We start from the raw sequence: 15,877 nt of genomic DNA on the forward strand, positions 1-15,877 counted from the left end.
GCTCTCATTGAATGTTCAGGTAGAATTTAATTGCACCGCATACAGGTGGAGTAGGCAAATTCCAGAATGAGTCTTAACTAACCACAATTGTATGGCTTACCTTAAACATTCAGACAAAGGGATATTACAGTAGTTCTTTGTAAACATGAGTATCATTGACATAACACTCCAAATAAATGAATACAGTGAAATACTCAGACAAAATGCTGACAGGGTTAAGCTTCCTCCATACTTAATTTTCAGCAACCCTTGTGTGCCACACAAATAACTTTCAACAACAGCCAATATTATACTGTGGTGGTTTTCAATTGGGACCTGATTGTAGCTAGCTGCCTTACAGAAATAACTCATTATTGGCGAGTGGACTTTATCAAATGATTGTCTGATCTTCATGCAAACATTTTTGCATAGATTTGCTTCTCTTTCTCCTTTTCCTCCTTCACTTTCAACTGGACTCTCTTCATCTCATTTCCAATCGCTGTCAAAGGATGAAAAAGTAAATTCACTTGTCAGGCAAGAAAAACAACCTATCACAACGAAATGGCAAAACTGTTGCATATGTCATGAAGGGGTTTTGTAAATAAGTTACTTTGATCATCATACTGCTCTCACTATTGACCATTTGTTCTAGTTAGCCTTTAGAATATTCAAAAGAACACATGGCTACATTTACACAGGCAGCCCAATTATTATTATTTTATCCTTGGGCTGCCTGTGTAAATGCTACCATAAGGACACAAATGATCCCCTGGATTGATTGTTACCATAAAGAAGCAGTACCAACCTTTGTCCTCTGGTGCTATTTCTTGAGCTTTCTTCAGATCACTCTGCAAATGGCAAAAGGTGAGAAATATTTTAGTGAGTTGACAGACAAGTCCAACTCCAATGATCCAGCTATTGACCACTTCCTCCAATTCCAGATTTAAAGCTGGAATCCTCAGTTGCTACATCCATTTTTGGACTTACAAATGAATGATATACCCATTTAATTATTGAAGAATATCATTTATAAATGCCTCATGTGCTTAGTTCAATAGTCGTACCCCATCAGAACCCAAAATACATGCTTGTTTTACACCAATGTAAAACACTGTATAGCGTCAGAACATGGTTAAAATGATATCATGGATGGTCAGTCCGTAAATTGATAGCTCTGTCTGTATTTGAGTGGTTACATTTCTCCAGGCCCATTCCTCAGTTTTAAACCAATACACAGGCCGGGTGACCATTGTTTCGCCCCAACTCTTTGGAAGCAATGTTTTAGTGCAAATAAACCCATATGAATCGGTGGGGCAAAATATCCTTGTCGCATGGGTTCCAGTCCAGAAAGCCCATTTTTGTTAGGCTGGGACAAATGGTTCACATTCTGAAGTCATGATTGATATGATAAGAGTGTATATCAACTTTTTTTCTTTACCATGGCTTTACTGTACTCCTTCAGTCCCTGCCAGGCCTGGGCCCTCCTGAACAGAGCTTTAGTGTTTTTCTGGTTCAACTCCAGTGCCTAAAAAAAAACAAGCAAACATACATAAATCAGACTAAATGGTGACTGCACTTCTCAGTGTTTCTTTACCTTCCTAATCAAATTATATTTGTCACATGCGCCGAATACAACAGGTGTAGACCAAACTGTGAAATGCTTACTGACAAGCCCTTAACCAACAATGCAGTTTTCAGAAAATAGAGTTAAGAAAAAAAAAGTACACAATAACATTGAGGGTATATACAGGTGGTACCGGTAAAAGGTCAATGTGCGGGGATACAGGTTAGTCAAGGTAATATGGACATGTAGGTAGTGGTAAAGTGACTATGCATAGATAATAAACAGCGAGTAGCAGCAGTGCAAATTGTCCGACTGGCCATTTGATTAATTGTTCAGCAGTCTTATGGCTTGGGCTTAGAAGCTGTTTAAGGAGCCTTTTGGACATAGATTTGGCGCTCCGGGACCGCTTTCCATGCGGTAGCAGAGAGAACAGTCCATGACAATTTTTTTTTACCTTCCTCTGACCCAGCCAAGTATATAGGTCATAGATGGCAGGAAGCTTGGCCCCAGTGATGTACGTACTACCCTCTGTAGCAGTTGCTATACCAGAAGGTGATGCAACCGGTCAGGATTTATTTTTATTTCACCTTTATTTAACCAGGTAGGCTAGTTGAGAACAAGTTCTCATTTGCAACTGCGACCTGGCCAAGATAAAGCATAGCAGTGTGAACAGACAACACAGAGTTACACATGGAGTAAACAATTAACAAGTCAATAACACAGTAGAAAAAAAAGGGGAGTCTATATACATTGTGTGCAAAAGGCATGAGGAGGTAGGCGAATAATTACAATTTAGCAGATTAACACTGGAGTGATAAATGATCAGATGGTCATGTACAGGTAGAGATATTGGTGTGCAAAAGAGCAGAAAAGTAAATAAATAAAAACAGTATGGGGATGAGGTAGGTAAAAATGGGTGGGCTATTTACCGATAGACTATGTACAGATGCTCTCGATGGTGCAGCTGTAGAACATTTTGAGGATCTGGGGAACCATGCCGACTCTTTTCAGTCTCCTGAGGGGGAAAGGCATCGTCGTGCCCTATTCACGACTTTCTTGGTGTGTTTGGACATGATAGTTTGTTGGTGACGTGGACACCAAGGAACTTGAAACTCTCGACCTGCTCCACTACAGCCCCGCCGATGTGAATGGGGGCCTGTTCAGCCCACCCTGTCCTGTAGTCCACAATCATCTCCTTTGTCTTGATCACGTTGAGGGAGAGGTTGTTGTCCTGGCACCACACTGTCAGGCCTCTGACCTCCTCCCTATAGAGACGGTCTCATTGTCAGTGGTCAGGCCTACCACCGTTGTGTCGTCAGCAAAGTTAATGGTGTTGGTGTCGTGCTTGGCCACAAAGTCATGGACGAATAGGGAGTACAAGAGGAAACTAAGCACGCATCCCTGAGGGTCCCCCATGTTGAGAATCAGCATGGCAGATGTGTTGTTGCCTACCGTTACCACCTGGGGACAGCCCGTCAGGAAGTCCAGGATCCAGTTGCAAAGGGAGGTGTTTAGTCCCTGGGTCCTTAGCTTAGTAATGAACATGGAGGGCACTATGGTGTTGAACGCTGAGCTGTAATCAATGAACAGCATTCTCACATAGGTGTTCCTATTATCCAGGTGGGAAAGGGCAGTGTGGAGTGTGACTGTGTCATCTGTGTGTTTCCGGGATGATAGTGTTGATGTGAGCCATGCGGGGCAGTAGTCATTGAGGTAGGTTACTTTAGCTTTCTTGGAAACGGGCTATGGTGGTCTGCTTGAAACATGTACAGTTGAAGTCGGATGTTTACATAAACAAGTTTGAATGACTCCAACATAAGAGTATCAACCACTCCACAAATGTCTTGTTAACAACCTAGTTTCCGCAAGTCAGAACATCTACTTTGTGCATGACAAGTAATTTTTCCAACAATTGTTTACAGATGGATTATTTCACTTATAATTCACTGTATCACAATTCCAGTGGGTCAGAAGTTTACATACACTAAGTTGACTGTGCCTTTAAACAGCTTAGAAAATTCCAGAAAATTATGTCATGGCTTTAGAAGCTTCTGATAGGCTAATTGACATCATTTGAGTCAATTGGAGGTGTACCTGTGGATGTATTTCAAGGCCTACCTTCAAACTCAGTGCCTCTTTACTTGACATCATGGGAAAATCTAAAGAAATCAGCCATGACCTCAGAAAAAAATTGTAGACCTCCACAAGTCTGGTTCATCCTTGAGAGCAATTTCCAAACACCTGAAGGTACCACGTCCATCTGCACACACGTCACGTTAGCTAATGAGCCAACCAGCTAACGTTAGCTAGTTAAACAACAATGAAATAGTGCCAAATCATGTTGTTACTACCCTGCATGAATCTGCTGTGAGCTAACCAACCAGGTTCAAATGTAGCTAACATTAGGCTCTAACTAGCAAAGCAAACAGTTCTGGGATACAAATAATAATGTCATACACGTAACGTTAGCTAGGGAGTCAGCCAGCTAATGTTAGTTAGCTAGCTAACAGTACACTAACTTGAAATGAAACCACTTGGTCAAAATTAGACGCGTGTAATATCTGAAAATGTATCTAACTAGCGCTAGACTATCTTACTATCTTATACATCATCATGCATGATGGATGAGTCTCCCTGTCACGGATGCCATGCCACGGTTTCCCTTAGTTTGAAGATGTAATCCGGAGTTGTTTCTCCATCTCTTTAGCTATCATACTCTAATTCCACTGATTTCAAAACTTGATCCTCTAGAAAGTGGAGCGCAACACTTAAACAGCTCCACTACACATTGTTATAAAAAGCCGTGTTCGGCAGGATTACCAACACAGACTGACCAGCTCAAATAGACAAAAGCCTTCTATATGGCAGACCAATCCAAACTCCTCTCTCGGCAAGTCCAGCCCACTCATGTCAGCCAATCATGGCTAGTGGGAAGTTTTATTTTTCTTCTGTGGCTTAACCAACAAGGCTAGTAATTTAACAATTGTATTCATATTTACAGATGGCATACAAGTATATTATTAAGGCACATGAAAATTGATGTTGAAACCATTTTGATAAATAAAATAACGTTAAAATGGCTCTCGTGGCCACTCCGGGTGGCGCAGTGGTTAAGGGCGCTGTACTGCAGCGCCAGCTGTGCCATCAGAGACTCTGGGTTCGCGCCCAGGCTCTGTCGTAACCGGCCGCGACCGGGAGGTCCGTGGGGCGACGCACAATTGGCCTAGTGTCGCCCGGGTTAGGGAGGGGTTGGCCGGTAGGGATGTCCTTGTCTCATCGCGCACCAGCGACTCCTGTGGCGGGCCGGGCGCAGTGCGTGGTAACCAATGTTGCCAGGTGCACGGTGTTTCCTCCGACACATTGGTGCGGCTGGCTTCCGGGTTGGATGCGCGCTGTGTTAAAGAAGCAGTGCGGCTTGGTTGGGTTGTGTATCTGAGGACGCATGACTTTCAACCTTCGTCTCTCCCGAGCCCGTACGGGAGTTGTGGCGATGAGACAAGCTACTAAAAACAATTGGATACCACGAAATTGGGAAGAAAACGGGGTAAAAAATAAAAAATTATTAAAAAATGGCTCTCCTGTGAAGTTGTGACTTGCGACATACGCCTAGTTTCCTGAAACAGGTCACAATTGGTTAGGAGCAAGAAAAACGGCAGCCATCCCCGGCGCCATAACTACTGAATAAGAATGTTTATCTACAGATTTAACTAGAAATATTAATAGTACTCTACAAAAACATATCCTCAGTTGCATTCACAATGAGTTCCATAAAGACTTTTATAGTGCTGACCACGAATGGCCTTTGAATCTTTGCCACTAATAAACAGTTGTACCGTAGTCGAGTGGTGGAAGTGTGATGGGGCTGGCATCTAGGATTTCAGCTGGCCTAAAATATTTTTCTTTCAATTTTAAATTGTTTGCATAATTTCTAATCCACTTTATTTAAAAAAAGAAATCCCATAACCATACCACCTCTCCTGTGACTGAGTAGGTCTGACACCAATTATTCGACTGGTCAATACGCTGTTGGTCGAGAAGTGAACAAATCCATTGCGTAGGCCTAGGGGATGGCACAGTCCAAGAAGGGGTGTGGCTGCACAACGCACGTCTCTCTCCAGAATGCGCTCTCTCCCACCAATTTGTGCACATTCATTGTTTCATAACTTCATTGTGTGAATTGTTTGCGTTCGATTATTAGTGTCTCGAGTTCCCATTACATATATCACCGGTAGTACATTTAGCATTAATTCCTAATCTACAATGGTTGGTTGGTTACGGTTATGTCTGTTAAGGCATTCAATATATTATTCCAGTCTTTAACCGTTCTCATTGTAGGAGCGGACATGTTGTTTGCAGAGTAAATAACCTATGCCCCACTTGTGAGAAACACATTTTTTATTAATTTCATTCCATTTGAGTTGTGTCAATTTAGTCATTGTCTTTGTTTGGAGCACTCCTGTTAATGTTGAATAATGACGTCACCTGATTACGCATAGAAGTAGGTCTATAGGCTGCCTGGATGCGTGCCAAATGTAGGCTTATAAATGTTCCCATTTGGAGATCTGATAGTATTTATGATCGGCTTAATGCACCACCACTAATGAGCTGTAGCGCTTCTCAAATTAATTTATTATTCGCCTCAAACAGCAAGCTTTTCCATGTTTTTACAGACATGGACAATTCCTCAATGTATTTGAAAAATCTTTCCAGCCCTCTCCCTTTCGATAACCACTCAGCCTGAAATGTCATGCTCTGATCCAGTGGGAACATCATAAAATAGGCCTACTCGATTACTTCTTATCCCTTGCGGAAATAGCCTACAGCTGTGTCTGTCCTGAGGTCACTGGCGCGGGAAACTATGAGTGCCCAGAATATGTTATACGATGTTGCATGGATCTTGAGACGGATCCAAGTTCATAGTTGATATAATGTTTCAAGTTCATTTCAGACAGGCCATGCACAGCCAATGTGATTTATAGGATTTTTTTTATTTTATTAGGATATTATTTTACCTGCAGGCTGTACTGTTTTTAGTTGTTGGCTTTATAAGCTATTTTTGTCTGCACAGGACTGTGCAATGCCCCCATATTGGCCTAAATTACTTACCTCGTCACAGCTGTCCATGGCTTCCTGCCAGAGCTGCATCTTCAGTTTACAGGCAGCGGTGTTGAGAATGCAGCTCACCGCCGTGGGCTCCAGCTTCGCCTGGGCTTTCTCAATCTCCTGCTCATCACCGGCAACTGCCAGATACCTGGCAAGTGACAAGTTTCACCATTTAGTCCTTTGCTAGGCTGGTCCCAGATCGGTTTGTGCCATTTGGCCAACTCCTATGGTCATTGTGCATTCAAACGCATGTCATGCTGTGACACAAGCAGGCCTAGTACACACACACACTGTAAATCACAGTGCGAGTGGAGTGAACCCTGGACAACATTTCACCTGAGAGCTTTGGAGTACTTCTTGATTGCAGACTGCCAGTCTTGGTTCTTGAAAAAGTTGTTCCCAATATTCTTAATATCCTCAGCAACACATAGGACTTTGTCAACCTAACCAAAAAACAACAAGTATGAGACTTTTATGCTATTTTCACAATCAGTGCTGCATCAGAATTTCACAATCACAGAAATTCATAGTTCATGTCACACTTCATTTTGACTAAATAAATCAATCCACATAATAGGGGTGTGAACATTTAAACGAAATCGGGATCCTTAACGTTAACACCAAAAAATTATAAAAATCCATAAAATTTAAATCACAGTGCAGTTATCACAAAGCATATTATTTTCCTAGTCATAGCCTAACTAGACAATAGGCTATAAAGGCATGGAGAAAGTTGTGTAACTTAAATAGAACCAGAGAGGAAGAGGCTAACTTTCTGCAATTTTTTGTGAATGTGCGAGACATGCAAGACAAGACATTTCGAGATACAGATTACCAAGACATGTGTACGGCTCTTTCAGCCTGCCCCCTCCACTCTCGCACGCTGGCTCACCTGCTCTTTGCTAATGAAGAACATCATAACCTACTGAAGTTGCGAGACATTGCAAGCCAAGACATTGCGAAATGCAGCATTCCATTGCGAGATACACCTTTTAATTGCCTCAAGATAGGCCTAGTGCACGGTTCTGAATGTCTGGCTAGTGGCCGACCTGCCTATACTGTGCCCCTCCCCTCTCTCGTTAGCTCACTATGAAAGACGCAAGTGTTTGTGTTCTCGGCATCTAATCTGTCTCCTCCGTTCCAAAAAATACAGAATCTTTGTAGTCGATTCCTAGCGGAATCCAATCTTGACACTCAGAAATGGGAGTCGACGTGCAAGGAGTTGAGGACAGTATTATTTTAGTGGACTCTGCGCCACTACATTATTGTCGTTAACAGTTGGGAAAAAGGCAGACAAAGGCAAGCGACAGCAGCAAAGTCCTGTATGGCAATGCTTTGAGAAGTTAAATTAGAAGGAAATGCAAACTTTGCGAGGTGGAATCGAGGTACAGTAATACAGGTGCAACCAGTGTTTCCCCTACATAAATTTAGCAGAGGTGGCCTGTCACTCCAAAAGATATGAAGAGGCGTTATAATTTCCGTGATTGTAAAATGTCCGTGTAAACTAAAAACAGATAATGTACGTGGAAAAGATAATGGAGCTATATATATTTTTTTCTTCATAAGATCACCTTTTGAGATTGACAATAACCAAAATAAAAAATAGAACGTCAGCATGGGTATCTTCAGAGAAGCCTTTAGAGAGAAAATGAGGTAGAGCTACTAACATCTTTTAAATCAACGTCGGCGTCCTCTGGGTAGTCTGGATGGGTGTCCCCTGAGCCGTCGTTCGGGGCTACTCCCCAGTTGTCTCCATGTTTATGCTCACCACACTCGGCAATTACACAGGGCTATGGGGAAAGAATCAAGAGCAAAACTGTAAATACACGATGAGCATTTCACAAGTGTCACACACACTACAGAAAAATACTTGGTAATCTACCTGCTGCAAGGCAAAACATACAGCTTGCTGCTGCGTTAATGTTATCGAATGTGGCGGTAGTTATTCTCATTGATTGACCTTGAGAGGTGTGTCCTCGTTAGTCTCTATGGCCTCCAGTGTTTTCACCAGCCCTAACCCCTTCAAGACTTGTCCAAAGACAACGTGTTTGCCATCTAGATGAGCAGTGGGCACAGTGGTGATGAAGAACTGGGAGCCATTGGTGGCGGGTCCAGAATTGGCCATACTCAGCAAGCCCTCTTTGTCGTGCTGGAGAGGACACAGACACCCACATGTTAATTCAATGATGACCAAGAAAACATAAATAATTTGTCATGCTAAGGGCCAGGAGTTATTCCTATGACTAAAGCCCAGACTTTATACTGGTCAAGAAAATCTCCTATGTTATTCCAAGTCATTATGAAAATCCTTACCTTGTAATGGAAGTTCTCATCTTCAAACTTCTCCCCATAGATGCTCTCCCCTCCAGTGCCGTTCTGGTTGGAGAAATCTCCTCCCTGGATCATGAACTGCTTGATAACTTAAATTGATTGACAGCGTACATGTTTGTGGTCATTATTGATCTTACTGCAGTTTGTTACCATAAAATGGATGTACTACTCATCAAAATAAATCACAACACGTTTTTGGACTCATTCAGCAGTCTTTACCCGATTAAGTACAATAGCACTGGAAATTTATGTTTAAAATTCTATTTATAGTCCAAAAACGTATTTAGAAAATTATGCAGTTGCTGCTTCCTCCTGTTGACAAAACATTGATAAATAGCCCATATTGATCATTATAAACTGGGCGGTTGAGCCCTGAATTCTGATTGGCTGAATGACATGGAATATCAGACCATATACCACAGGTATGACACAATTTTAAGTTTTACTGCTCTAATTGCATTGGTAACCAGTTTATAATAGCAATAAGGCTCCTTTGGTGTTTGTAATATATGGCCAATATACCACGTCTAAGGACTGTGTCCAGGCACTCCGAGTTGCTTCGTGCTAAAGAACAGCCCTTAGCATTAGTATATTATCCATATACCACACTTCCTCAGGCCTTATTGCTAAAGAACAGCCCTTAGCATTAGTATATTATCCATATACCACACTTCCTCAGGCCTTTTTGCTTAACTAGACCCTAGTCAGGCTGTAAGCAAGCAGGTACGATCTGCTGGCTAACAAACAGTGGAAATGCACAATACTTACTCCTGTGGAAAGGACATCCTTTGAAATGGAGTGGTTTTCCTGTGGTTTTGCCAGTTCCCTTCTCTCCAGTACAGAGTGCTCGAAAGTTCTCAGCGGTTTTGGGGACAACATCAGCAAACAGTTCGAACACGATTCGGCCAACTGGTGACAACATAGCATGACATTATTTGGATAGTTAGTCTTTAAAAAATGCAATTTCAACGTAGATGTAACTCAAAAACAAGCCTTTTAGTCCTCAACTAGCTAATCTGGTAGACACTGGGGTGTTGAATATTTACGAAAAACATGACAGCACGTGCTTGTTGCTTCGAATGGAACGTTAATGTATCAGGCGAATGGATATTCACAAATTAGACTAACTTGTTATATTTAGACAGTAAAAAATAGCTAACAATACAAGTACCTAAATTGTTCAAAATAGCATAGGAATTACAAATGTGTACTTTAATATACATTGGTTGCTGTAACGTTAATTTAAGATCATGCTAGCTAGCATGAATGTGCTTTTTCTAGAAACCACCCGGCGCTGCTAGCTAGCCATTAGCCTAGCGTGTCCAGTTGAATGACTAACAGCGCTTTATTGAAAATATCCTAACCTCTTTCACCACCAATGTCTACATCAAAGAAGACACGGGGGTTTTCTTTGTTTGAAGGCTTGGTCACGGGTGTTGCGTTAGACATTTCTAAAATTCTAAACGTCAGCTAGCTAAAGTTACTTCCACAATACTCCTAGTTATCAGCGACTCGTCAGCAACACTCAAAAAGAACTTCCGGGTCACGGAATTTCCGAAAAAGTACAAATAAAAGCCCCCTCACGTAATAGTACAAAAGTGTCATTAACCTGTATTTATTCATGATATGAAACATTGTCTACACATTAATAATGATGAATATTTGAATATTTGCCTAACAAACATTGTTAGGCACAGACAACAGCACAAAGGGCAAAAAGGTAGAGACAACAATAAGTAAGTGTTAGTAACAATGTCCATGTTTGAGTCTTTGAATGTAGAGATGGAGATAAAACTGTCCAGTTTGAGTATTCATTGCAGCTCGTTCCAATCGCTATTTGCAGAAAACTGAAAAGAGGAGCAAACCAGGGATGTGTGTGCTTTGTGGACTTTTAACAGAATGTGACTGGCAGAACGGTTGTTGAATGTGGAGGATGAGGGTTGCAGTAGGTATCTCAGATAGGAGGGGGGGGGGGGGGGGTCCTGTGCAATTGGGTCCTGGACTTCCTGACGGGCCGCCCCCAGGTGGTGAAGGTAGGAAACATCTCCACTTCGCTGATCCTCAACACTGGGGCCCCACAAGGGTGGGTGATCAGCCTCCTCCTGTACTCCCTGTTCACCCATGACTGCGTGGCCATGCACGCCTCCAATTCGATCAACAAGTTTGCACACAACAACAGTAGTGGGCTTGATCACCAACAACGATGAGACAGCCTACAGGGAGGAGGTGAGGGCCCTCAGAGTGTGGTGTCAGGAAAACAACCTCTCACTCAACGTCAACAAAACAAAGGAGATGATCGTGGACTTCAGGAACCAGCAGATGGAGCACCACCCTATCCACATCGATGGGACAGCAGTGGAGAAGGTGGAAAGTTTTAAGGTCCTCGCGTACACATCACGGACAAACTGAAATGGTCCACCCACACAGACAGTGTGGTGGAGACGGCGCAACAGCGCCTCTTCAACCTCAGGAGGCTGAAAATGTTTGGCTTGGCACCTAAAACCTTCACAAAGCCACATTTTTTTCCGCCTCCTGAGGTTGAAGAGGCACTTTTGCGCTTTCTTCACCACACTGTCTGTGTGAGTGGACCATTTCCGATCGTCAGTGATGTGTACGCCAAGGAACTTGAAGCTTTCCACCTGTTCCACTGCGGTCCCGTCGATGTGGATAGGAGTGTGGTCCCTCTGCTGGTTGCCTGAAGTCCACTATCAGCTCCTTTGTTTTGTGGACATTGAGTGAGAGGTTATTTTCCTGGCACCACACTCCCAGGGCCCTTACCTCCTCTCTGTAGGCTGTCCGATCTCTGGTTTCAGGACTTGCTATTTAGAAAGTACAGTTGGCAGGCGCACAGTGCCCTGTTCGGAAGTTGGCTTCACCTAAAGTAAATTGATATTTTGCCAAAATGATATTGTTTCTCCTGTCTAAATCATTCAAAATACTTTACCAGAGAGCTTGATTTAGCCACAGAGGACCATTAGCTTCTTCTTTTTTTAAATACTCTGGATTCTTTCAAATCACAAGTGTAGAGGCCATTGCCTATTTGGGAAGCAGAGCAATTTGGGGAGCACTCGTGGCAATAAGCCTAGCGGATGATTGAGTTGCAGCTGTCAGTGAAAAGCATCTAAAATGTGTGAAGATAATTTAAAGTGGTAAAACAAGGAGGGGAGGGGTGTGTAGCAAAGATATAGGCATCTCTCTCCAGAATGCATGCACTCAGCTCTCCAGAATGTGCTCCACTGTCTCCTGCCAATTATTGCACATTCATTGTGTGAATTGTTTGCCCTTTGATTGTTTATTTTTATCAGTTCCCCATTACATACAGTGGGGCAAAAAAGAATTTAGTCAGCCACCAATTGTGCAAGTTCTCCCACTTAAAAAGATGAGAGGCCTGTAATTTTCATCATAGGTACACTTCAACTATGACAGACAAAATGAGAAAAAAAAAATCAAGAAAATCACATTGTAGGATTTTCAATGAATTTATTTGCAAATTATGGTGGAAAATAAGTATTTGGTCACCTACAAACAAGCAAGATTTCTGGCTCTCACAGACTTGTAACTTCTTCTTTAAGAGGCTCCTCTGTCCTCCACTCATTACCTGTATGAATGGATATGTGCTGAGAGAATTGTATGAGGTGACTACCTCAAACTACCGAAACGCTCAGAGGTAGTAATCACACTGGTGTGGGGGGGTCAGAACAAGGTTAAGGGCAGATAAAGCATGGTGGGACTATGGCTAGCACACATGAAAGATATTTATATTCCTGTAATGTCAACCATTTATTTTGTAGTCCTTTATCGAGGGCTTTATTCACTTCAATTTTATAGTTGGAGGTAGGATCGAAAATCTATTTCTTGTAACATTTTCTATTATTTTTTTCCGATAAACATGTTGGTATTAGAAATCACAATCCCACCTCCCGTATCTGATCTCTGTATATTAATCGAGTTATCATTCGTTATGTCATCAAGCATTTTATTTTATGCCAAGAGTGTGCAAAGCTGTCATCAAGGCAAAGGGTGGCTACTTTGAAGAATCTTAAATATGTTTTGATTTGTTCAACATTTTTTGGTTACTAAATGATCCCATGTGTTTCTTCATAGCGTTGATGTCGTCACTATTATTCTACAATGTAGAAATAAAAGAAAAACCCTTGAATGAGTAGGTGTCAGCTTTTGACTGGTACTGTATGTCTGATCAATGTCAATTTTGCATTCATTTGTAGCTTGTTTTATAGTAGAACACTCTCTAGAGGAATGGTCAATGATGTGTAGCATTTGATCCGATGAACAGTAATATATATAAAATATCTTGCACCCGTGTCTGCAAAGGCTCTTTTTGAATACCTTAGCCTCGTGGGATTCTACTGTTGTAGTATTTGCTGAGCGTTTTGGCGTGGAGCTCTAAGCTAATTACTCTCTCTTTTAGTTTTTTTGTTATTTTATTTCATACTCTCCCAGTGTTTCCTTCTCTGGGACTATGGTGGTGGTTAAGTCCCAAGGGAGAAGAATTTTCTCTGCATCTCCTGTGCTGAATATAAATGTTCGGGCTCTCGTCTCAGTAAGCTTGCCAGTGATGATTTTAGCATGTACATCTTGGTGGGGCAAAGCCATAACACAACACAATACATTCATTGCACTATAACAGTTACAAATGGTGCCCAACAGGGGCCTACATAAAGCTGTCCCAACAGCAGAGCTTTCTTTTCAGCACCATGGAGTGAATACTTACCACTGCTTACACCAGCGAAATCTTGTCTGCCAGCGAAATAGTTCATTCAGCCTAATTTACTGCCTTTAAAAAAACAACTGATATGGCAGACTTGCTTTAAAAAATTGGTTTCTACTGACAATTGAGATGTACAAACTATGGCATAAGGGGACGGCGAACAGAGGAGAGGCAATCCGTAATTTTGATTAAGACATTAATGAGCAAGCTGGATCGACTATTTGTTCAGCACACAGAATTCAGAACATGGGCTGTACTTACAGTATTTTCCCTATACACCAAGTCGAACCATATGATAAATAAAGGGGTCATGAGGGGAAAAGGGACCAAATTATTAGTGTGAGGCACATGGGCTACTAACAACTTACTACACAACATACAGTGCATTCAGAAGGTATTCAGACTCCTTGACTTTCCCCACATTTTGTTACATTACAACCTTATTCTAAAATGGATTCAATTACATTTTTCCTCAATTTACACACAATACCCCATAATGACAAATCGAAAACAGGCTTTTAGAATTTTAGCAAATGTATAAAAAAAATACTAAACAGAAATACCTTATTTACATAAAAGTACTCAGACCCGTTGCTATGAGACTCAATTGAGCTCAAGTACATCCTGTTTCCATTGATCATCCTTGGTGTTTCTACAACTTGATTGGATTACACCTGTGGCAAATTAAATTGATTGGACGCGATTTGGAAAGGCACACACCTATCTATACAAGATCCCACAGTTGACAGTGCATGTCAGAGCAAAAATATTATCTGGGGCAGGGTACCAAAACATTTCTGCAGCATTGAAGGTCCCCAGGAACACAGTTACCTCTATCATGCTTAAATGGAATAAGTTTAGAACCACCAAGAGCCTTCGTAAAGCTGGCCGCCCGACCAAACTCGGCAATCGGGGGTGAAGGGCCTTGGTCAGGGAGGTGACAAGAACCTGATGGTCGGTAACAGAGTCCAGATTTCCTCTGTGGAGATGGGAGAACCTTCCAGAAGGACAAGAATCTCTGCAGCACTTCACCAATCAGGCTTTTCTGGTAGAGTGGTCAGACGGTAGCCACTCCTCAGTAAAAGGCACATGACAGAAACACATGGATTTTGCCTAAAGGCACCTGAATGACTCTCCAACCATGAGAAACAAGAGTCTCTGGTCTGATGAAACCAAGATTGAACTCTTTGGTCTGAATGCCAAGCGTCACATCTGGAGGAAACCTGGCACCATCCCTACGGTGAAGCATGATGTGGGGATGTTTTTTAGCGGCAGGTGAGACTAGTCAGGATCGAGGGAACAATGAATGGAGCAAAGTACAGAGAGATTCTTGATGAAAACCTGCTCCAGAGCGCTCAGGACCTCAAACTGGGGTGAAGGTTCACCTTCCAACGACCCTAAGCACACAGCCAAGACTACCAGGAGAGGCTTCGGGACAAGTCTCTGAATGTCCTTGAGTGGCCCAGCCAGAGGCCAGACTTGGACCCGATCTTGTAGTGTTATACTCAAGAAGACTTAAGGCTGTAATCGCTGCCAAAGGTGCTTCAACAAAGCACTAAGTAAATGCTCTGAATACGTAAATATGTAAATGTGATATTTCAGTTTTGTATTTTTTAGACATTTAAAAAAATTACAATTAAAAAACACTTTTTGCTTTGTCATTATGGGTTATTATGTGTAGATTTGATGAGGGAAAAAAAGTTTTATCCATCTTAGATTAAGGCTGTAACGTAACAAAATGTGGAAAAAGTCAAGGGGTCTAAATACTTTCCAAATGCACTTATTCGTTTCTTAGCTACAGGATACATGTCTCCCTGGCATATTATATAATTAATGCAGCAGCATACAATACATTTTTGGACTCACCTTGTTGTGCTGTACTCACTTGAACAGGAAGGTGGCACGCCGGTCCTTGTGGGAAAATTTTGTCATCAAAGTGTTGTATTCTCTGGATTTATGTTGCTTTCAAGACAACTGGGAACTTGTGACGTCAGTGATCTTCAGGTTGGAGCTCTAGAAAGAGACCCGAGTTCTCGACTTGGAATTCCGAGTTTGATGATGATTCAAAACGTATTTTCCCAGTTTGAGCAAAATCTTTTCAGAGTTCCGAGCTGTCTTGAACTAACTAAAGTCTGAGATTTCTGAGTGTCCAGTTATTTTGAACACGGCAG

The 15,877-nt window shown here is 42.0% G+C and overlaps 1 protein-coding gene across 1 annotated transcript; it reads right to left on the bottom strand.

Moving 5' to 3' along the window:
- Window positions 1-7: 7 nt before the first annotated feature.
- On the bottom strand, window positions 8-10,517 carry LOC109905284 (peptidyl-prolyl cis-trans isomerase D-like). The gene is made up of 10 exons (XM_020502569.2): window positions 10,342-10,517; window positions 9,746-9,886; window positions 8,960-9,066; window positions 8,607-8,795; window positions 8,314-8,436; window positions 6,983-7,089; window positions 6,650-6,794; window positions 1,418-1,504; window positions 785-827; window positions 8-478 (listed from the first exon to the last, which is right to left on the bottom strand). Exons 1-10 carry the CDS (start codon window positions 10,424-10,426, stop codon window positions 390-392), a joined length of 1,116 nt encoding a protein of 371 aa, XP_020358158.1. The 5' UTR covers window positions 10,427-10,517; the 3' UTR covers window positions 8-389.
- Window positions 10,518-15,877: the final 5,360 nt, after the last annotated feature.

Source organism: Oncorhynchus kisutch, linkage group LG15 (genome assembly GCF_002021735.2).
Source record: "Oncorhynchus kisutch isolate 150728-3 linkage group LG15, Okis_V2, whole genome shotgun sequence".
NCBI classification, from domain to species: domain Eukaryota; kingdom Metazoa; phylum Chordata; class Actinopteri; order Salmoniformes; family Salmonidae; genus Oncorhynchus; species Oncorhynchus kisutch.